The sequence below is a fragment of the Engraulis encrasicolus genome, chromosome 4, assembly GCF_034702125.1.
Source record: "Engraulis encrasicolus isolate BLACKSEA-1 chromosome 4, IST_EnEncr_1.0, whole genome shotgun sequence".
NCBI classification, from domain to species: domain Eukaryota; kingdom Metazoa; phylum Chordata; class Actinopteri; order Clupeiformes; family Engraulidae; genus Engraulis; species Engraulis encrasicolus.
In genome coordinates, this window is record NC_085860.1 from 29,492,902 (window position 1) to 29,518,974 (window position 26,073).

Below are 26,073 nucleotides of genomic sequence, written 5' to 3' on the forward strand. Positions count from 1 at the left end.
GCTGATGCATCATGTCCCATGATGCTACTGAGACTCTGATCAAATTAGAATAGAAGTGATAGAAGGACAACCTTTCCTAGAACAAATCTGTGATATAGAAGCATGATAAATATTAGACAAACTATTCGGGAATTTGTTTGTACTAAAAAACAAGCCGTTTTTCTTTACAGAGTGTACACCTCACAAAATCGGGTTTGTGGACCTCTCTCTCATCTCTCAGAAGCAGACACACACATCATTGCAGGCGTCCACTCACTTCAGTGAGAACAAATGGTACTCTGTGACAATAAAACCCAAAATTCAGTTGTCCACAACATGTTTTAATTAATTCAAGCAATTAGGAGTAGTACATACTGTACATGAAAACCTGAATGAGATGTGGTAGGCGGCATTTTCAGTCATGCTGTGCCATGTTGCATCAGTATGTCAAACATCAGTTATGCTTTTCAGAAAGATAATACTAAGCAAACCACAACAAAGCAGACTAAGTCACCAAAAAGCAGCAGCATCAACCATCGTTGACAAAAACGACAGTATTTTTTTGCACAGCCACATCATTCATCACAAGAGTCCACTTGGAATAACCCTCATATTCCCATATTAATCTGGGCCTTTGTCCTTCAGTTCTGTTCCCGGGGGGCTGTTAAGGGTAGGAGTCTCTGGTTGCTCCTGTGAGAGGTCCTCGGAGCAGCGGCTCACGGTAGGGAAGACGACGTCAGTGGATGAGTTGCAGGATTCGGTGCTGTGCTCGGACGTAGCCGTGGTGGTGGTAGTGGTGGCTACACTGGATGGGACTGGGTCAAAGTCCTCGTCCTCATCCTCAAGAATAGGGGACTCGTGAACAGCTGTTAATTAGAGCAAAAAAGGCTGTTATTAGAACAAGGGCAGAACATGGGCAGCTATGGTGTAATGCTGGACTGTACATCATAGGGTTGCAGGTTCAATCCCCACCCTTACCTTTCCCTTCCTGTCTCCATGGTTGATTTGCCCTTGAGCAATGCACCTATCCCCTAATATATAAAATATACGCACACTGTTGCTGCTCACTGATTTATTAACACAACATTTGACCTCACACAGTCTTCCTCAGTACACCTCACTAAGACAGAGTGAGATCAAACCTTCGGTTTGCATCAACAATAAAAAGTCGCGAACGGAGTTGGATGACATTTAGTGGAGTCGTTGGACATGACAAAAGGAAGTTGTGAATAAATTCACTGCATTTATACATTTTATGAAAATATATCAATTTGAATTCATACATACAGGTCCTTCTCAAATAATTAGCATATTGTGTTAAAGTTCATTTTTTCCCCATAATGTAATCATACAAAAATAAACTTTCATATGTTTTACATTCATTGCACACCGACTGAAATATTTCAGGTCTTGTTTTGTTTTAATATTGATGATTTTGGCATACAGCTCATGAAAACCCAAAATTTCCATCTAAAAAAAATAGCATATCATGAAAAGGTTGTCTAAACAAGCTATTAACCTAGTCATCTGAATTAACCAATTAACTCTAAACACTGGTAAAAGCTTCCTGAGGCTTTAAAAAGTCTCAGCCTTGTTCATTACTCAAAACCGCAGTCATGGGTTAGACTGCTGACCTGACTGTGTTTAACATTGAAGTCAATGGCAGTGGCATTGCATGAGGGTTATGAAAGCCCAGATATCATTGATGCTTAGCTGTCAGCTGTTTTTTGTTCTTTGATCTGGTGACACACACTTCCCTCTTCATTATACTCCATAGATTTCCATACCAAGTTTTTCTATTTTTAAGAAAAATCAATTCTAATTTGCCAGACATGAAACCCCATTCAAAGTCAATGGAAAGTTCTGTCTGGCAAATTAGAATGGATTTTTCTTAAAAATAGAAAAACTTGGTATGGAAATCTATGGAGTATAATAGGTCTTCGTGAACTGTTGTGAATGTAACCCAGTACAATGCGGCTGTCGGTGAAGAACTTCACTGCTTGTAACTCTATGTCTATTTCAGACTGGATCACCTCTGCCAGCTCAACAGCCAAGACAGCTGCACACAACTCCAAGCGTGGTATGGTGTGCATGGGGTAAGGCGCAAGTTTTGATTTGCCCATAACAAATCCTACATGCCATCTTCCTTCAGTATCTAAGGCACGCAAGTAAGCTACGGCAGCTATTGCAAGAGTTGAGGCATCTGAGAAAACACAGAGTTCTATCCTGTTACAGCATGACATGGAGGGTGGTAGGTATGATCTGCGGATGCAAACCTGTTCCAGGTCTGTTAAGGAGTTGATCCATGTTTTCCAGTGTTCTGCTTTCTCTGGTGGAAGGGGTGTGTCCCAGTCATACTGCTCTGAGGATACGTCTCTCACCAAGGCCTTGCCTTGGACAGTGATGGGAGAAGCAAATCCCAGGGGATCGTACAGACTGTTGGTGGTGGACAGCATGCCTCTGCGAGTGAATGGCTTGATGTCTCTTGACACTCTGAAGGTGAAACTATCAGTCTGGAGCTCCCAGTTCAGGCCTAAACTCCTTTGCAGGGGCAAGGGGTCTGCTCCCAGATCTAGATCTTTGAAGTCGGTTGCTCTTTCATCCACAGGGAAAGCCTCCATGACCCTCGGGCTGTTTGAGGCTATCTTGTTTAGATTCAAGTTGGACTCAGCCAGTAGAGCTTTTGTTCGTTGCAGAAGATCGATCACTTCATCCTCCTTTGCCAATGACACGAGCCCATCGTCAACGTAGAAGTTCCTGAAGACGAACTCCTTTGCATCACTGCCATGCTCCGTTTCTCCTTGCTCTGCAGCTCTCCTCAGTCCATACGTCGCTACTGCTGGAGATGGGCTGTTTCCGAACACATGCACACTCACAGTCATCCAGTAGTCTATGATGTCTTTATCCGGATCATTGTCTTTGTGCCACAAGAACCTGAGGAAGTGGCGGTGGTCCTCTCTGACTTTGAACCCATAGAACATTTGCTCTATGTCGGCGGTGGCGGCAATTTGTTCTCTTCTGAACCGTAGCAGGACACCAAGTAGAGTGTTGTTTAGGTTGGGTCCACTGAGAAGCACTTCATTCAATGACATCCCTTTGTACTCCGCACTGGAGTCAAAAACAACTCGTATTTTCCCTGGCTTCTGGGGGTGGTATACACCGAAGGTCGGCAGATACCAGCACTCCTGCCCTGGCTGTAGTGGAGGAGCTTGTTCGGCCTGGCAGTTGTCAATGACCTTTTGCATAAAGTCGAAGAAGTGCTGCTTCATGTCAGGTTTCTTCTTGAATGAACGCTGAAGAGATTGGAGTCTTTGAGCAGCCTGCTCTCTGTTGTTTGGAAGCCGCTTACGAGGAGCGCGGAAGGGCAGTGGTGCCACCCAGTGGTTTTCATTGTCCATGTACACTTCCTTCTCCATTAATCTGAGGAACTTGCTGTCATCCACCGACATGGCTGGTATGTTGTCTGCTGGTGTTCTCTGAAACACACCGTTCCCAAGATCATCCTCACTTCTCTCTGGAATGTCCTCCTCACTCCGAGACGGGACTTGAAGACTGCACTGATTTGGTCCAGTGGGCCTCTCTTTGATGTGGATGTTGTTAGTGCATGGCTTTAGGAAGGAAGGACGTCCATTTTGGAGGACATGGGTCTTGTAGGCATTGACTTCCCCTGTCTTGTGAGCGCCACCCAGACATACTCCCCCACTATGACCCAGCCAAGGTCAAGCCGTTGAGCATATGGCGAGTTGTGTGGTCCGTTACGCTGCTCCCGCACCTTGTGCAAGCTCAATACGTCTCGGCCTAGCAGAAGAATGGGTGCATTGTTGTCGAGAGGTGGGATCTTGTCAGCCACTGGTCTGAGGTGAGGGAAATATTGGGTGGACTCAGGTGTCGGTATCTCTGATCGGTCACCGGGTAAGTATTCACACTCCAGCAGGGTGGGCAGAGTGACCTTGGTCTTTCCATCAAGAGATTCTAAAGTGATGTTAGTCGCTGTCCGTCCGGCAGTCTCCACTCTGCCTGAGCATGTTTTTAGCGTGTAGGGGGATGCCACGCTGCTGATGCCCAACAGACTGAAGAACTCAGATTTGACTAAGGACCGATTACTTTGGTCATCGAGTACCGCGTATACCTTGTGAGACTTGTCTGGGTTATCAGAATGGGAAACTTTGACCAAGCAGATCTCGGAACAGGATCTAGGCTGGAGTGCGTCGCCACAAATCTGGGTGCATTTGGAAGAGATAACTGGGGATGCTGCAAATCCACTCTCCCCGCCTTGCTCCCCGCTCTGGTCCTTCCCCTGTGGGTAATCAGCTTGCCCATGAGGTGACCACGACGCAGGACCAGGATGCATCGCTGAGGTGTGCTTGTCGCTGTCACACTCTTTGCATTGCAGTGTGGTCTTGCAGTCTCTGGCGATGTGCTTGGTGCTGGCACAACATCTGAAGCAGATTGAATTCTCTTTTAGGTATGCTTTCCTCTTATCAAGGTGCTTAAGTCGGAAGCCACGGCATTTTGTCAGTGGGTGCGGTTTCTGGTGTATAGGACATTCTTTGTCCAGTTCTGTCGTCACAGGTGTGCTGTTGTGAGATGCACCACCTGTGGCCGCGACGTCAGTCTTTTTAACTGTTACTGCAGATTTTTGTTGACTGGGGGTACAGGAAAGGTTGAATGCAAAACTGGGGTCATTGCGAGTCTTGGCTTGGGAACAAACAAATTCAACAAAGTAGCTGAATGGCGGGAAAGGCACACGATACTTCTCCTTGTATCTGGATCCCTGTGTCATCCAGCGTTCCCGCAGTGAGGAGGGGAGCTTTTCAACAACTGGATTCACCCCTCTGGCTGTATCGAGGTACATGAGTCCAGGCAAGAATCCCTCAGCCTTTGCAGCTTGTAGCTCTTTCAACAAGTCACCTAACTCTCTGAGCTTGTGGGTTTCCCCATTGGAGATGACTGGAAAGGCATCCAGTCTTTTCATGAGGGCATCTTCAATCACCTCTGGGCTTCCGTAGATTTCCTCCAAGCGCTCCCAAACCGTCCACACACCTAGCCTGGGATTGTTTACATGCACAGCCCTAATCCTCATGGCCTGAGCTGACGACCTGGGCCCCAACCATTTAACCAGCAGGTTGAGCTCTTCTTGCTCAGATAGGTTTAGTTCCTTTGTGGCCGCGATGAAAGAGGCCTTCCATGCCCAATAATTCTCTGGACTGTCATCAAAGGCAAGGAGTCCTGAGCTTACCATCTCCCTTCTAGTCCAGCGGATTGGTGAATTGATCATGCACTTTTGAGTAAAAGCATGAAAATTGGTACACATATACCTCTTCCTATGCTTATTAATATAAGCGTTGGAGGCGTCGCGAAAAATTATGAATTTTCAAGATGGCCGCCAAATCCAATATGGCCAACCCAAATTAATGAAACTACCTGACACTTTATTGTAAAAGCATGAAAATTGGTACATATATCCTTCTTGATATGCTGATCAATATTTGCATTGGAGGCGTTGCGAAAAATTATGAAATTTCAAGATGGCCGCCAAATCCAATATGGCCAACCCATATTAACGAAACTACCTGACACTTTGTAGTAAAGACCTGAAAATTGGTACACATGTCCTTCTTAATATGCTGATCAATGTTATTGTTGGAGGCGCCGCGAAAAATGCTGTATTTTCAAGATGGCCGCCAAATCCAATATGGCCAACCCATATTAGTGAGAAACCATCATGCACTGCGTCATAAATGCCTCAAATTTGGTAAATACATACTCTATGATGTACCTATTAATGTTACAAATGGAATTGTTGCGTAAAACCAAAATTGAAATGTTCAAAATGGCCACCAAATGAAATATGGCCGACCCATATAACAGGAACTGTATAGCAGATGAGTGAATCCATTATGCACGTAGTAAAAGCATGAAAATGGTAACACATTTCCTTCTTTTTCAGCTGATTAATATTAGATGTGAAAAACACAGAATTTTCTAAATGGCCGCCAAATCCAATATGGCCAACCCATATTAACTACCGGCACTTTGTGGTAAAAGCATGATAATTGGTAGCCTACACAGTTACATCTTTATGTGCAGATTAATATTAATATTTTGGAGGTATGAAAAAATATCAGAATTTTCAAGACAAATCAAACATGTTTGACCCATATTAGTGAAACCACCATGCACTTTGTAGCAGGAGTATGCAATCAGCACACATATACTTAGTGATGTGTACAATAATCTATAAGGGTTCACATGAGAAAGTTTGTGCACGCACACAGACACACACAAGTAATAGTCCTAAAAAAGATTACTCTGAAAGTGATCCTAACATAGCCTAATTTCGAAACATCAAACCCTAGCCTACTAATGTTATATATATAGTTATATGTAGTGTTACATATTGTGTTACAGTACATTAGTGAAACCAGGGCACAATTTGCCGTGAACGCATGAAAACACATGTATCTTTTTATTGTATTAACATCATCAAAAAACAAAAAGAATTTTCAAGATGGCCCCACATCAAATATGGCCAACCCATAGATGCATAAATGGGCATAAAATATCCTATATCTATCTCAGTATAAGCTTACATTTTTCTGTACTTGTAGTAGAAACATATAATAACATTTGTAGTCTTTGATGAGTCAATAAATATTTTAGTCACATTTTCAATGGATTTGAGCCATTTATCATCGCAATAAAGTGTGCACAACCATCACTCAAGTACTGTAGGTAACAAAACAAAATCTTGTCCCCCCTCAACATGGGGGTTAAATCAAATCTTATCAACTTCACCTTGCATATGACGCATAGTTTGCATACCTTGAACTACAAATACAGAAATGGGGGTTCACCATGAGCCAAATCCAGCACACCATTATTTAGCCAAAAAATGAATCCTAATACTGTACAAGTAAACTTTCACTCAAGGTTACTCAAATTTACATACCCTGAGTTGACTTTGCACCAACTGTGCCATTCACTATTCATTCAAAGTTCGTGTGTATCTTTTAATTACGCATTATTGGCAGTTTGAATGATGTTGGCCATAGGATATACCACAGCCTGGGGAATCCCATGCTGCTTTGCGCAATCGTTCTGATCTGAAAGACAGCATGGATTCCATCCCTTAGCAAGGGTACCATATCTTGGGCTCCATTCAGAGAGCGGGGAAGGGTGAAAAGGCGATGACTACAGTTTGTTTGAATAGATACAACTGACACGATTGGCTTTGTGCTATGCATATGCCAAATGAAACATTCGTAACACCCAATTAACGGCCATGGGTAATTTTAAACCACACCTTTCCTATGAGAAATTGCATATGTAACCTCCAGAGTATCTCACTTGTGAGATCAACTGGTGTTAACCAGGCAAGACATACCCGTACAACATGCATGGGACAGGATTGCAGTTTGTTTGAAAACTTTGTAGTAATTAATGATTGGTTTCTTTTCTTAACCATGTCTTAACCATGTCCATGAATTGACAAATCAATTGAACTTTCTGTCTAGCAACCTTGAAATCTTGACCCTTTTGAATTTGTAGTCATGAGAGGCATATTAAACACAAGGCCTATGCAGTCGTCACTAACTGCTAGAGGTACTGTATATCCCACAATGTGCCTGGAAGATTAATTAATATGGGTTGGCTACATTTGATTTGGCGGCCATCTTGAAAATTCGGGTTTTATCTGCTATGCCTCCATTTCAAATATTAATCAGCATATCAAGAGGTAAATGTGTTCCATTTTTCATGCTTTTACTACAAAGTGGGTGTTAAATTCAAATTCAATGGTCTCATTAATATGGGTTGGCCAGATTTGATTTGGCGGCCATTTTGAAAATTAAACTTTCTTGCAATGCCTCCATTTCTTTTATTAATCAGAATATAAAGAAGTAACTGGGCACCCATTTTCATGTTTTTACAACAAAGTGTGAGGTAGTTTCATTAATATGTGTTGGCCATATTGGACGTGGCGGCCATCTTGAAAATACAGCATTTTTCGTGGCGCCTCCAACGATAACATTGATCAGCATATTAAGAAGGACATGTGTACCAATTTTCAGGCCTTTACTACAAAGTGTCAGGTAGTTTCATTAATATGGGTTGGCCATATTGGATTTGGCGGCCATCTTGAAAATTCATAATTTTTTGCGACGCCTCCAATGCTAATATTAATCAGCATATCAAGAAGGATATATGTACCAATTTTCATGCTTTTGCAACAACATGTCAGGTAGTTTCATTAATTTGGGTTGGCCATATTGGATTTGGCGGCCATCTTGAAAATTCTTCATTTTTCGCGACGCCTCCAACGCTAATATTAATCAGCATATCCAGAAGGATATGTGTACCAATTTTCATGCTTTTACTCAAAAGTGCACGATTAAGCCCTTTTGTGTGTCTAATCCGCCGGACTAGATACTGAGCCAAGACATGGGTTTGTGGTGTTGGTGGCAGATCTCCCTGGTTGGAGTGAAATGCAGGAGGGTTAGATGCTGTGTATTTCCTTTCCATGTCAGGGGTCGGAGGTGAATTTTTGTTCTTTAGCAAAAATGTCTTTGGGGCAGAATGAGCAGCGTGGCGACCAGTAGTCATGGTTCTGAGCTTGATTTCCTCCACGAAAGACTCATACAGTGACTCTTGGTCTTTGTTGCTAGGGGGCCGAGAGGTTACTGGTGCTTGCTGAGAAATTGACTGCTGTGCACAAGGGGCTGGAAGCAATTGTGGTGGATGTGAATGAAATGGCTGTGTTTCGACATAGTCTTGTGTGCGTGTCGGAGGACCGTCAAGGGCTAGATCCTGCAACTCAACAAGAACATCGCTTTGCCTTTGTTCAAGCTCGGCTGCTGCTTCTTCATATACAGCTGCCTCTGTTGATGCTGCAGTTGCTTCTTTTTCTTGCTGTAATACATGAAGACGTGCATCTATTTCAGCCCTTTCCCTCATCATTGCTGCCTCCTTTTCAGCCATTTCCCTCATCATTGCTGCCTCCCTCTCTGCAAAGGATACTTTAGATTTTGCTGCTTCAGCCTTAGCTCTGGCTCTTGTCGCAGCAATGCTGGCTGATGTCCTGGTTGATGATCGGGATGATTTGTGAGAAGATGAACCTGAGGCGTGAGATCTTGTCTCCAACTGAGACTGACGCTCCTCTTGACCAACCTTGCTCATCTTGTATGCTTCAGCTGAGTTGTTCACCGTTGTTCAACTACCTACTCCTTCCGAGTGGTCATTATTTTACTATTCTGTCCTGGCCCTTTGGAGTATTGTGTGGCGATGACAGATAGCTAACAAATCAAGATCCAAGGCGTGATTCCAGTTTGAGGGTTTTTTAATGTATCCTCTTGAATCTTACAATTGTGTAAAACTGAAAAACATCAAATAAACAGGATACAAAATATCAGGCTGATGCTCCATAAGAAATAAAATGCAACACTTAGGCTGCACTCTAAATTCATTTTACATGAGCTAACTAAATTATTAACTTTCTCCAAAACAGGAGGTAGGCAACAGTATGTCTTCACATAGGATATCACCAGGTAAGATAATCAGGTAAGTATGGCGAACTTTAACATTTAACATATTTAGGATTTACAAGAGGCATAACACGGGTAAGTAAGTATGCAAGTGTAGTGGGCGAGACCGTTACAGGAGGTAGTTCGACTACGCCACCCCCGGGGGTGGAGCCCCCGGAGGAGATGAATTAGGGGTAGTTACAGATACCCCGGACCAACACACAATGTACCCGCACAATAGATTACCAGGCAAACACAGGTTCGTGCACAATGGAGGCAGAGACAGTGGTGACAATTAATAATTCAAATCTTTATTATTCTTTGCGTTATAAAAATCTCTTTTTCTCACTCTTTGTAATAAAATATAAAAAGGTACTCACAATTCACAAAGTGCAGTGGGGTGGGTGTGCTGTCGCAATCACCCGCAGATCGATAAACACTTGCCCCAAAGTATGTTCACGTTCACAGTAAAGTGCGGAGGGGTGGGTGTGCTGCCACCACACCCGCGGATCTGTAAACACCTGCCCCAAAGTATGTTCACGTTAACAGTAAAGTGCAGGGGTGGGTGTGCTGCCGCCACACCCGCGGATCTGTAAACACCTGCCCCAAAGTATGTTCACTAATTCACAATAAACAACACACCTGGTAGGCCTAAGGCCTTAGAACCCACACTCAGGTTGTCAGACTTTGCCACTAGGGGCTGGCACGGCTAACACAATAGGGCGAATGGCACACCTCAGGATTAACAAAAGAAAAAGTAAAGAAATAGTTCACAACAAACAGAAATAATTCACGGCAAACAGAAACAACAAGAAATCACAGCAAACCATGCAAAATAAATCAAAATCCACTAAACACATGCAGTTAAATAAGAAATTAGATAATTGAATGAAATAATGAAAAAAAAGAAAATTAGGCACAGCAAACGAAAGAAAACGAAAATCAAAACATGAGGTAAACCAACCCCAGAGGCTCAGCTCAGTGCAGTCCCCTAGGTATCCCCACACTCACTCGTCACTACCTACACACACACTCACACGCACCAACGTACGCACACGCACACACACTGTGGAATGGCTCACACACCAGCTCACACCGGGCCGAGCGCCCACACACACACACACACACACACACACACACACACACACTGAACTAAAGCGCGCCAACGCACACACACACACGAATGTCCAATTTCCCGAGGCCGGAGCAGCAGCCGAGATACGGGTTCCCGGCGTCCAGAGGCACCACACAACCGGGGCTAAAAGTCGCCGCTCGTGCACCTAAACGCGTGGTGTGTCTGACCACGGCCACACGGATACAACCTGCGAGGGAGGAGGAGAGCGTTAGCCAAGCTAGCAGGACACCCACTATCACACGATTCTGCTGCCGAGAGGTTACCTTACCCGGAGATGAGGGTGCACCGATGCGCAATTCTCACAGTCGGAGTGCCAATACAGAGGTACACGGCCGAGGCGCCGGTAGCGACCACACGCTGAAACCATAATAATGGCCGTCGTTAGCAACCATGGTAAGAAAACAAACAGTCAGAGCTGGGTAAAGGCACAAGCTAACCCACTATAATACATACCGGCGTGCAGGAGACGGGAAAAGCGCAAGGTAACCGTTGGTATTGTCCACCGAAGTCCTTGCCAGTGGAGAAGCAAGAGATCACTCTAGCCAAGTAAGAGACGCCAAGTTGGAATCACAACCTATAGAACAGCAGACGCGAAGTTAGCCACTAGCCGCTGGCTAGCACATAAACAGCGACAAGAGATGGTCCACATACTCACGAGGACAAGAAATGGTCCACATCTCCTAGATCTGAACTGGACACCGCACTCCTCTCGACGACGAGGGGAGAAGCAACCACAGCATTCGCCGGTGGCGATGAAACGCGCAAAGGGGGACTTTGCAGGCTTACCGAATACTAGCCACTGGCAGTATTTATGAAGAGACTTCCCATAAGCCTCTACGAGCGGCGTGGTGACGTGTGCCGCAGCGTCAGACTTTCCCTTAAAGGAGCAGCGCTCCACTACACAAGTATGAAAACTAGGAAAGTTACACACGAAGTACAAGATATAGGCCTATCATAACACAAACGAATCTTTCAATGGGCTGAATAACGTGTGAATTGCTGAATAGCATGGCTGAACGATAGGTGATTAGCATAAATCACACCCTAAATAACGATCTCTTTAGAAAAGTAATCTATCGTTTTTACCTCTGCAGTTAACATTATAATGACATGAAACAACTTTACATAAATTTCTACTACTTACTAATGGTTCCACTCCTAGGTTTTCGCAACTGAAATTCAGGCGGAGCTCATTTGAATACAGCCTTTCAAGCTTTCAAGTTTCGTGAAAGGAAGAGCCTCGAGTGACAGGAAATGATAGAAATTATTGAAGCAGTACCTAACAGTAACACAAGGGGGCACCTAATCCCACCCAATAACAAACAGGACAGCACACCAAGTCAGGGGGACTCTTCCTACAATTGTCCTGGCAGATAGCCAGATGTTTCCAGGTTGACATGAAGATTGATAACTTTGAAAGATGACGTTAGTATTTACTTGTTAGAAGAAGATCATGTCATGGACTGTGGGGCTGGGAAATGGTTAAATAGGGTTGCCTTTTGTATACACTTCGGGACTTACTGAGTGGAATACTTCATGTCTCCACACAGTAACTTCTCCGGCCGCTAAACAATAAAATCTGCTCACAGATTTTAAATGCTACCTAAATGTTTCCTGTGTGTGTTCTTTCAGGTCAATTTGATAAGGTAATACAGTGAAATTGTTAAGGTGATATAGTAAATTTATTCTCAGAAGTGATTAACTTTTGGTGGTCATCCGGATCACGATGTGGATCCAGAAAGGTTCTATCAAACAGCTTCCTTGGCGGAGGTCTGCACTCTCTGAGTGCATTTCTCGTTCAAACTGTGTTTAACTGTGTACTTACAACTAAGAAGCCTTATTACAACATTTATTAAAGAAAGGCAATTAAGGTTTGAATTAGCGGAAATAGAGGAGTTGCTATTTTCTTCAGAAACTTTAAAAGGGAAAATAAGTATATTTTATAACCTTATGACAAGAGAAGGCCCATCATCATTTGTGGGGTTGAGAAAGATATGGGAGAATGATATAGGGAAAATATTTGATGATAACACATGGTTAAATATTTGTAATAACATTAATTTCCCTTTCACTAGCAATAAAATCAAAGAAGCAAATTTCAAATTTTTCTACAAAACCTATTTAACCCCTTCAAAAATGCACAAAATATCAAAAGATATCACAGCTGTGTGTCAAAGATGTAATAAGGCCGAAGGGACGTTCATACACATGTTTTGGGATTGTAGCCTGTTAAAAAACTTTTGGGGCTCAATACATTCATTTATTGAAGTAGTCTTGGGTAGACAGTTCGAACCTACCAGGAGTCTATATCTACTTAACGATACAAAGGCCTTAGTCCTAGATCAGTCAAAAAGAAGAATATTCATTTTGATTACTGATTTTGCAAAGAAATGTATACTTTTATTTTGGAAGAATGCATTACCCCCATCTTTCAAGACTTTTGTGGACCAAATATCTTCTTTTTTGCCTTTAGAGAAAATGACATTAGAGAAACATAACAAAGGTTATCTGTTTGATGAGTTCTGGTGCCCTATAATTTCTGGTTTGATAAATATGAGCAGGTAGACTCTAAGCCTTGATATTCCACATTATAAAGAATAATAATAATAATAATAATAACAATACTACTACTAATAATGATAAATCTTATGTTGGTTATTAAATATATGCACATTTTGAGATTGAAAGCAATGCCCTCCATACACATTTCTTTTACCTTTTTTTGTTTTCTTTATAACGTAGCCCTATCTTTTATCTTCTCAGTGTGTGTGTGTGTGTGTGTGTGTGTGTGTGTGTGTGTGTGTGTGAGTGTGTGTGTGTGTGCGCGCCGGCGCCCGTCCGGGTGTGGGTGTGGGTGTGGGTGTGTGTATATGTACTGTATATGTCTGGGTGTGTGTGAGTGTGTGCACGCGCACGTCTGTTGTGTATGTGTGTATATATAGACATATGAACGTATTTTCTGTTCTACGTAATCTATTCTTTTATTTTTATTTATCTATTTTTACATTTTTGGTTATAGTATTTCTAATTTATTATATGTATTGGATCATCCCTGTGTGTGTGTGTGTGTGTGTGGGGGGGGGGGGTGGGGGGACATGGGGAAATAATAAAAAAGGACTTGTAAAGTATATAAAAGACAAAGAAAATGTATTTGCATTGAATGTCATTTGAAATAAAAAGATTTAACAAACTGTGTTTAAAACAGTGGTTCCCAAAGTTGAGTCTGGGGGGCCCCTGCAGGTGAGGGAATGTCTCAAAAAGTTTAAGAACCCCTGATTTTAAAGGGACACTGTGTGAGATTTTTGGTTGTTTATTTCCAGAATTCATGCTGCCCATTCACTAATGTAACCTTTTACATGAATACTTACCACCACCATCAAATTCTAAGTATTCATTATAACTGGAAAAATTGCACTTTTCATACATGAAAAGGGGGATCTTCTCCATGGTCCGCCATTTTGAATTTCCAAAAATAGCCATTTTTAGCTGCAAAAATGACTCTACTTGGATCATGTTAGGAAATATTTGTTTATTACTTAGTAAACGTTCATGCAAAGATCAAATTTGGCAATAGGCAGCCCAATTTCAATGAGCACCATAGTTGCAGTACCTTTTTTGACCATTTCTTGCACAGTGTCCCTTTAAAGAGTGGAGAAATGTAATTTATATATTACCACTTGCTACAAACCGATGTGATTACGCAACAAGTGTTGTGTTGCTACAAGTGCAATGCAATCAGAGATGACACACATGGCAGGTAATAAGATGCATAATAAAGGAAATTCAGTGGTGAGTGCGTCAGACTATCTGGATCCGTAATAACTGGTGACCCAGATGTCAGGGCCAACAGTGATTGGTCGTAACATAAATGTTTCACTTAACTTAAATCAATAGAATTTCATTAGTTCATTATCTGAAATTTGGATTAAGCATGTAGGCTGTCCACGCGGTGGACCAATTCCACCAAATGAAATTCCACCAAATGACGGCAGAGCGGAGAATGAGATGCAGCAGTTCAAATAGGCGTGCCTATCTTTTCCCGCTGAATTCAGACAAACTTTCGTTTTTAACAAAACGTGAATTTAGCTTTGACCATTCTCTGTGTTTATAACATCTGGAGTAACCACTTGTTACGGGTGCACCAGATAGTGTGTCACAGGGGGTTACGATACTTACTGCTGAATGCATCTGGATACTGCTTAGCAACCTTTCCCTTCAGTGCCCTGGAATAACACAAAGCAAACCCATCACCCTCAAGTGTTTCCATCAACATCAACACAACAAAAAATATACCGGTATGAAAATGTACAAAACAAATGGATGAAAAACCTTATCTTGCGGAAGATGCTGTCTAGGTCTTTCTTCATCTCCAGTAGGATGGATGGATGAGGTACCCCCAAGCAGCGCAGGTGACCGAGGAGAGCCGCCTTCTGTACCTCCTGATTAAGATGCTGCAGCACCATCCCACCTGCAGCAAATTCCACTCCTCTCCCAGCAAGCTGACCTCGTCCATCAAAGGCCAGTACAAGAGGATTGCAGACAGAGTGAGGGACGACCCGGTCCTGGGAAGCCTCGCCATCCCGCTGCCCAACATAAACGCCAAGTCCATCAGTAACTTTTTCAGGAGGGAGGAGAAGATGGCCAACTTCAGGGCAACGGTCAGGACAAGAGTGAAGACTCATCGGGACGTTCTGTCAGGCCAACCAATGCCTGATGCCCCTGCCCTGCCGTCGTCACTGCCACCACCAGACAGACCTCAGTTGCAGTTCCAGGAAATCAAGGGTCCAAAGAGATAAATAAGAATACTTACCTGTATTATACTTACCTGAATCTAACTGGAGTGCGATGCTTACCTGAAATTAAAACATTACCTGAAATCAAGGGTCCAAAAAGATGAATAAGAATACTTACCTGTATTATAGTTCCCTGCAATTAACTGCATTTGAACACAAGGGTTTGCTAGCCTGGTTCACACCAGACTGTGTGTGTGTAGCTTTGGCGCCCCCTGGTGGAGCAGAGCTATACACACTACCGTCTGGTACACAGCCATAGAGCACGCTCCGTCTCCAACCAGAAAACAGGCTGAGAATTTATTGCGTCTGCACGGCCTCCTCACCAACAAATTCCGTTAAAAACCTTCCTGTTAATCTTTAAAGAGTCAATATAGTCTCTAATCTGTCTTGTGACTCCTCAATGTGAGTTACCGTTTATATTTAAGAAATAAATGCTCCGTCTATTTTCTGGTTGGAGACGGAGTGTGCTCTATGGCTGTGTACCAGACGTTAGTGTGTGTAGCTCTGCTCCGCCAGGGGGCGCAAAAGCTACACACAGACCGTCTGGTGTGAACCAGGCTAAGGGTTTGCACCTTTCAACTACAATTATTCAGTCAAACAGTCTAAGGGATTATACATCTTTCAAGGAAATTTCCCAACTTCATAAACCTTCAATGCTGCCATTTACTGGTGATGCTGATGTATGGATTTCAATGAACTGGACAGGGGCTGGAACCTGTGATCTCATGAATGGTAAACCAACACTCGACCATAGAATCTCGCAACATCTTGCAACAACTTGCAACACCCTGCAGTACCAGGATCGTCCAGCAGGTGGCCCAGGATCGTGCTTAATCCCGGGATCAGCAATAGGGACTTGGGGGGGTCATGGGCCATACCGAGTCCGAGACAAGTCCAAGTCCATAAAAGAACGGACTTGAGACCGGACTCGGGCCGAGTCCGGACTCGAGTACTACAGCCCTGATTCCACATAACTTGGTTTTACCTGTCCAACCCAAACAGATAGTTGTCTGGTTGAATTGAACAGGTAGACCTGGTCGTTTGGACTGTCTGTGGCACACTGTATTGCAAACAATGAATCTTGGTTGCCCATCTCTGGACGGAAAGGATGTAAGTAGGCCTACCTCTAGGGTGCATTCCAATATGCGACCTTGCAATGCGTTCTCCACTTGTGCTTGTGGCCTCATGTTTTGCGGATGCCCCTCCTCTGTGGAGAAAACAATTAAGTTTCCCCGCTATCAGCCAAGCCACAACAATTTTTGGGGAACTATTCTTCATTCAACATCCAGTTTGCAAATGAGAAAATGACTTTACAATTGAGCTTTTGCAAGATATTGAAATATAATGCTGTTGTCAGTGATGTCATAACGATGCATTACTTCCTGGTATGAGGCCACAAGCACAAGTGGATGACGCAAGGTTGCATATTGGAACATACCCCTAGTTGAACAGGGTTGGCATTTCAGGAGTCTGAAATCCAACGGTGGCCTCTGGTGGTGAATTACAGTAATGTTTTAGGAATACATTACTTTCATTCTCTAATATTTGTTTTTTTCTCTATAGAATGGCTATCGTACAATCGACCAGACTATGTGTAAACAGATGCAAGACGCAGTGCAAAATTTGATTAGCTCTGTAATGTTACAGATGTAATGTTAATGACGACCAGGGGTATGTTCCAATATGCGACCTTGCGTCCTCCACTTGTGCTTGTGGGGTTCGTACCAGGAAGTAATATGACATGATGACATCACTGACAACAGCCTTATATTTCAATATCTCGCAAAAGCTCAATTGTAAAGTTAATTTCTCATTTGCAAACTGGATGGTGAATGACCGCGGATGTAAGCCTTTGGGACGGACATGTCAGCTGTTGTTGTACTGTCTTGTAACGTCTGAAGTTCAATGTTACATGTTCAGTAGCTTGTCCCTAAAGCTAATGGCTTTGCATACAGAGCAACATAAGTGTAACCGCCTCTTTGCGCACAATGTTTATTTTTTAGAGGTCGGTACAGATCGACTGCCAGGACACATTGCCAAGCATTTTAGAAGCTTTTCCTGTGTTGCCTCCCATGTAATATTCCCATTTCGTTGAAGAATACACCACCACGTCGTTCGGTCTTTGAAATAATTTCAATTCTTCAGTCACTCATGGCTTAGCATCCTTGTAGTTCGCAAGGCTCAAGCTAGTGTTGTGATAGGCTATGACGCGGCAAAGCAGAGCACATCTGAAGCATCTGCATTTTTTCCAGCCGCTGTCCATTCATCTTGCAGTTGTGTAGCACCATTTTTTTTCATGGTTAATTACCTACACGGTCGACAGACGACCCAAGGTCAGTAGTAGGCTACTGGCACAAAATAGGTCGGCCCGTTACGAAAGTGCATTTAACTGTTATTTCGTCATTTGCAATATGTTCACATTACAACAATATAAAGGCACAGCAAGGAGATGGCGTTAATAAACTCTAAGGTCGGTCGCACGTGACGTTGGACAGTCAATTCCCACACAGCAGAGGACTCCGACGCGGACCCGCGTTCAAGTCACCACATCCGTGTCACTGTCACATTCCTTTGGGTTCCACTTGGTGGATCAGGGTCGCCACCGTGCGCCGCCCCAAATTCTACCGTCAAAACGCGGACCATAATCGCATCCATATCTGATTCACAAACGCGGACGCGCTGTAAAATCTAACGGACGTTGGTACAGTTTTTGTTGGGGCAGACACGACCGAACAGCGCTCTCCAGTAAGTATTGATTTATTTATATTAGGTGATACACAAAGTTACAAAAAGTATATCTGAAGCTTTTATACTATCAATGCATTGATATTTCGTAGGATTTAGTTTTTTATGACTTTAAAAGTGTATGTTAACCCTAGTTGTTTTCAAAACGAGACAGCTAGTTCATTCATTCAAAGACTTGGAGAACTACATTGGCTATTGTAGTATTTCCTAAATGCTGTTAAAATATGATGCCATCCGATACATGGAGGAAGTGCAGTTGAATAAAAATTATCTACATTGTGCCCATTTTAACAGCCTTGTTTACGTTAGCTTGCTAGCCAGCTACTAGCAAACCGGTTGACTGAAGCAAACTTGTGTAAAGTTAAACGTAGGTCTAAGTGTTCAAATACTCTTATGAAACGGCTATATTGGTCTGAATTTGGCTCGTGGTACACTTTTACACGGATTGGTGATGCTCTCAACCAAGGTCCTTCTGGATAACATGACACTGACTGATGCGTATGAGGCGCCGCCTAGCCAATATGTCAGGAATTGCACACACATCACCGCTAAACGCTTGCACGTATGTCAGGAATTGCATACACATCACCGCTAAAAGCTTGCACGTACATTACTTTTCCTCGCACATGCACCCGAAAGGTTTGCACGTACACTGTTATTTGCTTGCACACGAACAGGAAAACGTTGTGCATACGCCACATTTTCATGCACGCAGTAGGCCCCCTAACAAAAATCTCACACACAAACTACTTTGACCTCGCACACACACCACTTTTGCCTCTCACACATACACACATTACACTCATACGCACAATACTTTTATTTGCACATGCACGCCAAACGCTCACACATAATTAGACTTTACTTCGCACATATCCCACTTTTCTATGCACATACACCCTTAAAGCTCGCACACATACCAGTGTTACTACGCACATGCTTGACTTTTCCCTCACGCACATACCACTTTTTTCTTACACATCACTACCATTCAAAATCGAGATTTCAGATGGTGTTTATGACAGGGAAATGGTATGTGTGCGACGACGTTAGTGTTGTGTGTCTCTGAGAAAGTGGTGTGTGTGTGTGTGTGTGTATGTAAGTTGTAGTGTGTCACACAAAAAGTGTTGTGTGTGCGAGCTAACATGTAAATTAAGGGCCGAGCTCCGCCCAGGTTGTAACGCCGCATTATGTAATAACGGTGCAATATGTAATAATGTAACAAATTATTACATAATGTGGTGACAATCGCCGCATTGTGTAATAATTTACGCATTTCGTAATACATTTCTTGAACGCATTTCGTAATAACTTTTTTCTCATCTTGTAATAAATTATTACAAAATGCGAAATTTATTACGGAATGCGGCCGCAACTTTTTTTTTTTGATGGAAATGTAATAAGATGGTGCATTATGTAATAATCTACCGGTATATGGATATGTTTTTTCTGCACTTGGATTCAGTAGGCGCAGCACACACACATAGTCTCAGTGACATGGTATAGTCACTGCCCTCTCTCTCTCTCATTCTTCTCAGTTCTCAAACTGCTCGAGAGTCGCGAATGATGCGGTTAAAACCGTTAAGAAATAATTTCACAACTTGTTGCGTGCAACGAGTCCAACGAATGTCTCGCACTTTCTGCTACATTACACCAATTTACAGCGACATTAAATAGGCCAGGTCTAAACACTTCACGAGGTGGTGAAAACTAAATTAAATATCTAAATTAAATATCTTGGATAGCCTATATAGACCTAGGCCTAACTAGATTTGTTGCAATACAGATTCATTTTCTAGAGCCAGAAGTGTTCCGCTGGACTGACGAAACCGAACACGATCAAGTTTGCAACTTCTTTCCCTCGTGCGCTGTCCGTCAGCACCACCTGTCATTAGACCACTGACGTGTATAGTATAACTGGACTGCGGAGTTCGATAGAACTCCATTCAACGGTTTTGAAGCAACCGCGGCTGATTTACTTCCGCCCCAAAAATGCGGAAATATAATAATCACCCTGACAACGTTGAGCTACATTGCTGATAGGTCGACATCACCGGCCAATCCACAAACAGACTCTTCAAGACATGTTCCGCCCCTCCCACCCGAATATGACATGGCGTCCCCAGCAGAAATATTGAACCCTGTTTTCAGCTGTGGAACTGGTCGACACAGAAACACTTGATTGTCATAAAAACACCAACACAAGTTCAAATGGAACTGGTCATCGGTAAGTATGGCAAATATATCATGCTATTAATGAAATGATACTTTGGGATAACGAAACCTTGAAGAGCTTGTTATGATGACCATAATAATTTTAGCTTAGCATCTAACGTGAGCCAGCCGAGTGGCGTAAGACCTAGCTTACTAAGTTACTTCACCACGTTGTAATGTAGCCGCAATTAAAGATAAATGGGAAGTTAGGCTACAAACTTAGCTACAAACAGATGTGTCTTTGGGGTCGGCGTACCGTTTGGCAAAACATAATCAATGTCAGCAATACTCAGTATCAATATTGCATTTGTATGAGAGCTCAGAATGCTCCATTTTTCATGTTGTACATCTGCGTAAAATATTGTTTGGTTTGTGTCTGCCACACCAAGTTAATCCTCTACGGACATTTGTAAATAACTTTGAATGTTTGGGCATCAAATGACATGCAAAACCTTTCCGTTTGACAGACAAACCATGGACGCTGAAGAAAGGCTCCTCGACGCCAAACTGTCATCCGGAAGATTGAAGATGAAGATTGCCGTGCCGAGCAGTCATCATGACCATTTTTTTTGCTGATCCCCCCAGTTTTTGAAAAGATTCAGAATACAACGCTTCTCTTTCTTAGATCACTCTTAGAAGTAGACGGTATGGTAAACAAACCAAAGTTAACACCTTTCAGTTAGTAAAACATAGCTGGCCTACAGTAGGCTATGACTAACCATCTGGGTGTTTTGTATGCTTGACATCAAGATTAAAATGAAATATTCACCCTTATGTTCTGCTTTTTAAACTTGCAAATCATGGAGTGGGCATTCTTCCCCAAGCTTGTAAGAAATGCATTACTTCAATCACAGTGTCTCCCAACTTCTTTTTTGTCTCATGTACCCCCTAAGCATTTTTGTCATACCATGAGTACCCCCTCCCTCATGCTCTAGTCTACTGTATATCTTCCTCTATCCCAGTGGTTCCCAACCTTTTTCTTCAGGGACCCATATTTTTACCATTGTAAGCTTTGGTGACCCAATCGTGCCATATCAGTTTAAAAGCTTTACTTTGTCATATATTCAACATGGGCTATATGGTATTAAAACGAAACCCCTTAAAATCAAGAGGGCTTCGCGACCCACTGTGGATCTTTGGCGACCCATAAGGTTAGGTTAGGAACCACTGCTCTATCCCAATATGATTATGCTCCATACATTTCTTTTTATTGATACCTGCCAATGCATGTACCACCTGCATTGTGTTGTAACAATAGTGTGGTTAACCAATATAACAAATTAAACAAAATGTGCGGGCTGCTGTATATAAGCATTTATTAACTGTGTTTCATAATTGCAATGGCTTTTGAAGCTGGTTCTGCACATCGGATCCTCTGTGGTGGTAGGATGCAGGCAGCAGCGTACTGTGCACATCTTCAGCTGTAACGATAAATACAAATCTATTTTTAAAAAATAATTAATGTAACATGAACATAATTGAAGCATATCACTGGTATATATAGAGTAACTATAACATTTCAGTGTAGTAAAAATGTCTACATTTGTTTAAAAAGGAAAAACCCATGAACATCCTTCTCAAAAAAGTTTTGGGTGCAGGACTAACAAAGTCAAATGACAACTGAAAATTAAGTCTGCTCACCAAGCTCCTGTTTTACTTATTTAATGTGATGAGCTTGAAGTGCAGACTTCATTTTCAGTTTTCAAGTGTTTTTATTGTCCCATTAAATCTGCAGAAATATGGGGGTGTAGACTCACTTGTGTAATACACTATAGATGTAAACAGAGACGTTGTCCAAGTCCTTGGTCATGTGATACCTGCTGCAGTGTACTCCACGTCTTCAGACACCTCCGCTGTAAATAAAATAATGGCATATGAAGTGTGATGAGAATACGTCACTGTTTGGTACACCAACAACTTAACATACTTATGTCGTTTACATTATTTACCTCAACATTAAGTAGCTGAACTTGTATTAGTGTCAGGTTCATGGGAAGAAAACACAATAGATAAGGAGATGGGCTGCTCGTGTTTCAAAGCTACCTAATCAGTGAAAATCATGGGGTGGTAGTTTCATGGTGTGGGCATGCATATCTGTCAATAGAATTGGTACCCTTGTAATTATTGAAGATAGTGGCTACTGACAAACGCTGAGAGTTTACTACGCTTGATCTATACTTTTATCCAGTCCAATTACTTTTTGTCCCTTCAAATTGGGAGGCACATGTAAAAATAAGTGAAAGTCGCTTTGGATGCAAGCATTGGCTGAGTGTAGTGTAATGTTACATACCGGGTACTATATAGTATCATAGATGGCAGCAGGCTGGTCAGGTCCTCAGTTGTGCACTGGCAACAGTGGCTGGTCCTTGTCAGGTGTGTTTATGGGGCCTCTTCTCAGGTCAGAGAGCCAAATCCTTAATGATGTTGACTATGGTGAGACCTGCTGGCGTGTACTGTACATTTTCAGACATCTGTAAAGAAAATGATGACAAACGAAGGGTGATGAGAACAACATATATTTCATTACTATGTTATTACTAATATATAAACACATGCAGAGTAAGCAGATGATGGTGTTAGCTTTACATTGGAAGGTCTCTGGTCTTAACTCAAGCGCATACTTTAGGGATTTGAAACTTAGGCCTACCTGACAGTGAGTCCTGGCTCTGTTTTCCAGGTGAAGTGTGGTTTGTTGTTTTGCCTACAGAATGAAACCATGTCACATGAGGATGGGGAAATAATGTTTACTACACAATGCACTCGTCAGTAGGCCTACAATCGTCAACATTACTGACAATTTGCATTACACTATGCACTCAGTACAGTCAACATTAATGACGCAATTTGCATACTGAAAACGAACGTACCAATGACCATCATTTCATCACCAACTAGCAACTTGGCAACAAACAATATTTGACAGTTTTTCACGGAGGAACACAGCTAGACTAGGTTGCTTTTCCGATGTGGCTGGCCAGCATAGTGCCAGAATGGTAGTGAAATGTTTACAGCATCGTGAATGAATATGTAAGGACTTGGCTACGGTACGGAAGGAGGGAATCCATACACCTGATGCACGCCAAACAGACACATTTTGCTTTCAAAAGCAAAGGCATTCAGATTACAATTAAGTTACTTGACAAACCGACAGATCATCAAACACTGAAAGATCAGCATGCTGCCTTTGGCTAATAACAAGCTAGCATTGTCGTACGTGTTTGTTAAACAAAGCTCAGTCATTTTGGTCAATCAGCCACGTATACAAGCTTTTATTTTACTTACCAAAACCGCAGAGGTCCTTACAGAATACGGAGAAGTACATCCAAAAGTACAACAAAGCATATTTGTGGGGAAAGTGTACCAAAATTAAATAATCCATCGCAGTGATGAAGCTGTTGAAAGCAGAGCTGGTTGAAAGTAATGCAGCAGGGAGAGAGGGGGCTTCCCCTGGAGACGCCGCGAGACTCGCCCTTCTCCTTGACAACGGCCTGCCTGTCAATCAAAACAATAATTCTAAAGAATGGCAACTGCCAATCAACCCAAATAGCCATGCTCATTGGTCATTTAAACTATTTTAATAGCTTTCTTAAATAAAGGGTCAGCCCGAAAAAAATATCTGGGTTGTTTGGGAGGGAGGGGAGACTACCGTTTTAACGAAACAGGGCCGACTCGGCAAGAATTGCCTAGGAACTACATGGCTTCAAGTCCACCATAGAGATACATGGAAAAAGGCGCTCTACTTCCTTCTTCCGCCCCAAAATCGTCCCATGTCCCGCCCCCAGCCGTTGCTTCACAACGCATCGAACATCCGCAGTCTAGTTATAATAGAAGTCTGTGCGTTAGACGTCCGATTAGCTTTCATTACGTGCTGAGGGAAAAACTCCCGCCATTAGGCCTATGTGCTGTTGCACTGTTGTGAGGGATATCACCAAATAATTTAGATAAAAGTCAGAACATTATTTTGGCAATGAAAGGCACACAGGTGGCTGGAAGCTCAAGCAGTCTTCAGTCTGTTCATTTAAGCTTTTGGGTGCTCTTGGATATCGGGGATCAGTTCATGTAGAGAGAAGAGTTAATCCAGGCACTCCAAAATAAGGTGCCCAAACGATAAGTTACATTAAAAAGCCTTTAATGGTACTGGGCTGGGGTTACATTAAAAAGCCGACATGTTTCGACCTCACCAGGTCTTCATCATTGAAAAGAAAGGCCTCCCTTAAATAGTGACATCACCACATGTGACCCATTACGCACTACACACATTTGCGCACACCATAGAAAACAAAGATTAAAAATAGCCTGGGGTAATAAGTGATGCCACAGAAAAAATGACCAGAAGTACAAATAAAAATCACAAAAAACAAGTAAAATTAATATCCTCATTTAGACCAGTATAGCGCATGGCATCCAGTTGGTGTATCCAAAAAGTCTGCCTCTGATTAGGCCTAAGTCTTTTTAGCCTGTCCCCACCCCTCGGAAGAGGTTTGATATGCTCGACGCCCTGTATGCGCAGCAGAGAATCATTTTTACCATGGTATTCATATGTTTCGCCATGGGATAGTCAAAATTGCCCACTCTGATACCATATTTATGTTCTGCTAGCCTATCTCGCATGCGCCTTTTTGTGCGCCCGATATAAAAGAACCCTTCAGCGCGAGGACAAGTTAGGCGGTATATGACAAATGTAGAATTGCAATTAATGAAATCTCTCTGTCCATATTTATTCGTGGTTTTAGTATCCACAAAAGATTTGGCTTTTGTAACATTTGGACAGTGGGGGCAGTTCATACATCTATGAACTGTCGTAACAAAAAAAGGACGCTGCTGGCGATGATGTTTGTTTTTGGTCAATAACGTGTTGCGTTGTAGGGAGCGCGCTTCACTGTATGCGTTTTGGGTGGCTTCCTTGGAATATTCATTAACTAATATTCACTTTCTGGATTTGACGATATATAAAGACGCGGAGGGACAGCTGCACACCACCTTATTCGAAAAGGCGACCTCTCGGAACACCATTCTGAGAGCGGATTCATTCCATCCCCCGCATCTCATTAGAAATATTCCACACGGCCAATTCCAGAGATTAGGCGTATCTGTGATTTCGAAAATGATTTTCACGAGCAGGCCGAGCTGATGGAGAAAAGATTCAGTGATAGAGCCTATCACCCTAAAGCCATCCAAAACGCATACAGTGAAGCGCGCTCCCTTCAACGCAACACATTATTGACCAAAAAGAAACATCATCGCCACCAGCAGTCTCGTCCTTTTTTTGTTACGACATATAGTACACAAGCGACGCGGATCAGGCAAATTATTAAGAACAATTGGTCCATTATTGAAAGTGATGCGCAACTACGTGAGGTGTTCCCAGAACCACCCATGGTGTCTTTAAAGAGTGCACCCAGCCTAGGAGATAAATTAATGCGCTCTCACCTACAGGTGAAAAAGAGAGAAACCTGGCTGCGTAAACCTATTGGCACCTATAGATGTATGAACTGCCCTCACTGCCCAAATGTTACACAAGCCAAATCTTTTGTGGATACTAAAACCACGAGAGAATACGGACAGAGAGATTTCATTAATTGCAATTCTACATTTGTCATATACCGCCTAACTTGTCCTTGCGCTGAAGGGTTGTTTTATATCGGACGCACAAAAAGGCGCATGCGAGATAGGCTAGCAGAACATA

The 26,073-nt window shown here is 42.6% G+C and overlaps 1 protein-coding gene and 1 long non-coding RNA gene across 3 annotated transcripts; both read right to left on the reverse strand.

Annotated features, from left to right (window-relative positions):
* Positions 1 to 299: 299 nt before the first annotated feature.
* LOC134446807 (kxDL motif-containing protein 1-like) lies at positions 300 to 15,154 on the reverse strand. The gene is made up of 3 exons (XM_063196099.1): positions 14,965 to 15,154; positions 14,812 to 14,858; positions 300 to 845 (listed from the first exon to the last, which is right to left on the reverse strand). Exons 1-3 carry the CDS (start codon positions 15,096 to 15,098, stop codon positions 601 to 603), a joined length of 426 nt encoding a protein of 141 aa, XP_063052169.1. The 5' UTR covers positions 15,099 to 15,154; the 3' UTR covers positions 300 to 600.
* Positions 15,155 to 21,555: 6,401 nt separating this feature from the next.
* LOC134446808 (uncharacterized) lies at positions 21,556 to 24,193 on the reverse strand. Of its 2 annotated transcripts, XR_010034502.1 has the most exons (5): positions 23,670 to 24,193; positions 23,035 to 23,088; positions 22,678 to 22,858; positions 22,145 to 22,240; positions 21,556 to 21,808 (listed from the first exon to the last, which is right to left on the reverse strand). It is a non-coding gene; the product is annotated as an uncharacterized LOC134446808 (long non-coding RNA). The 2 variants fall into 2 exon arrangements; XR_010034503.1 differs by lacking the exon at positions 23,035 to 23,088.
* Positions 24,194 to 26,073: the final 1,880 nt, after the last annotated feature.

Bases quoted from the DNA above. Each gene is read 5' to 3' on its own strand.
- LOC134446807 (XM_063196099.1), bottom strand. From the start codon at position 15,098: ATGGTGCTGCAGCATCTTAATCAGGAGGTACAGAAGGCGGCTCTCCTC. The intron at 14,859-14,964 runs GTTTTTCATCCA...GTGTTATTCCAG, and splicing joins AGCATCTTCCGCAAGATAAG to GGCACTGAAGGGAAAGGTTG. The intron at 846-14,811 runs GTAAGTATCGTA...TCTAATTAACAG, and splicing joins GTATCCAGATGCATTCAGCA to CTGTTCACGAGTCCCCTATT.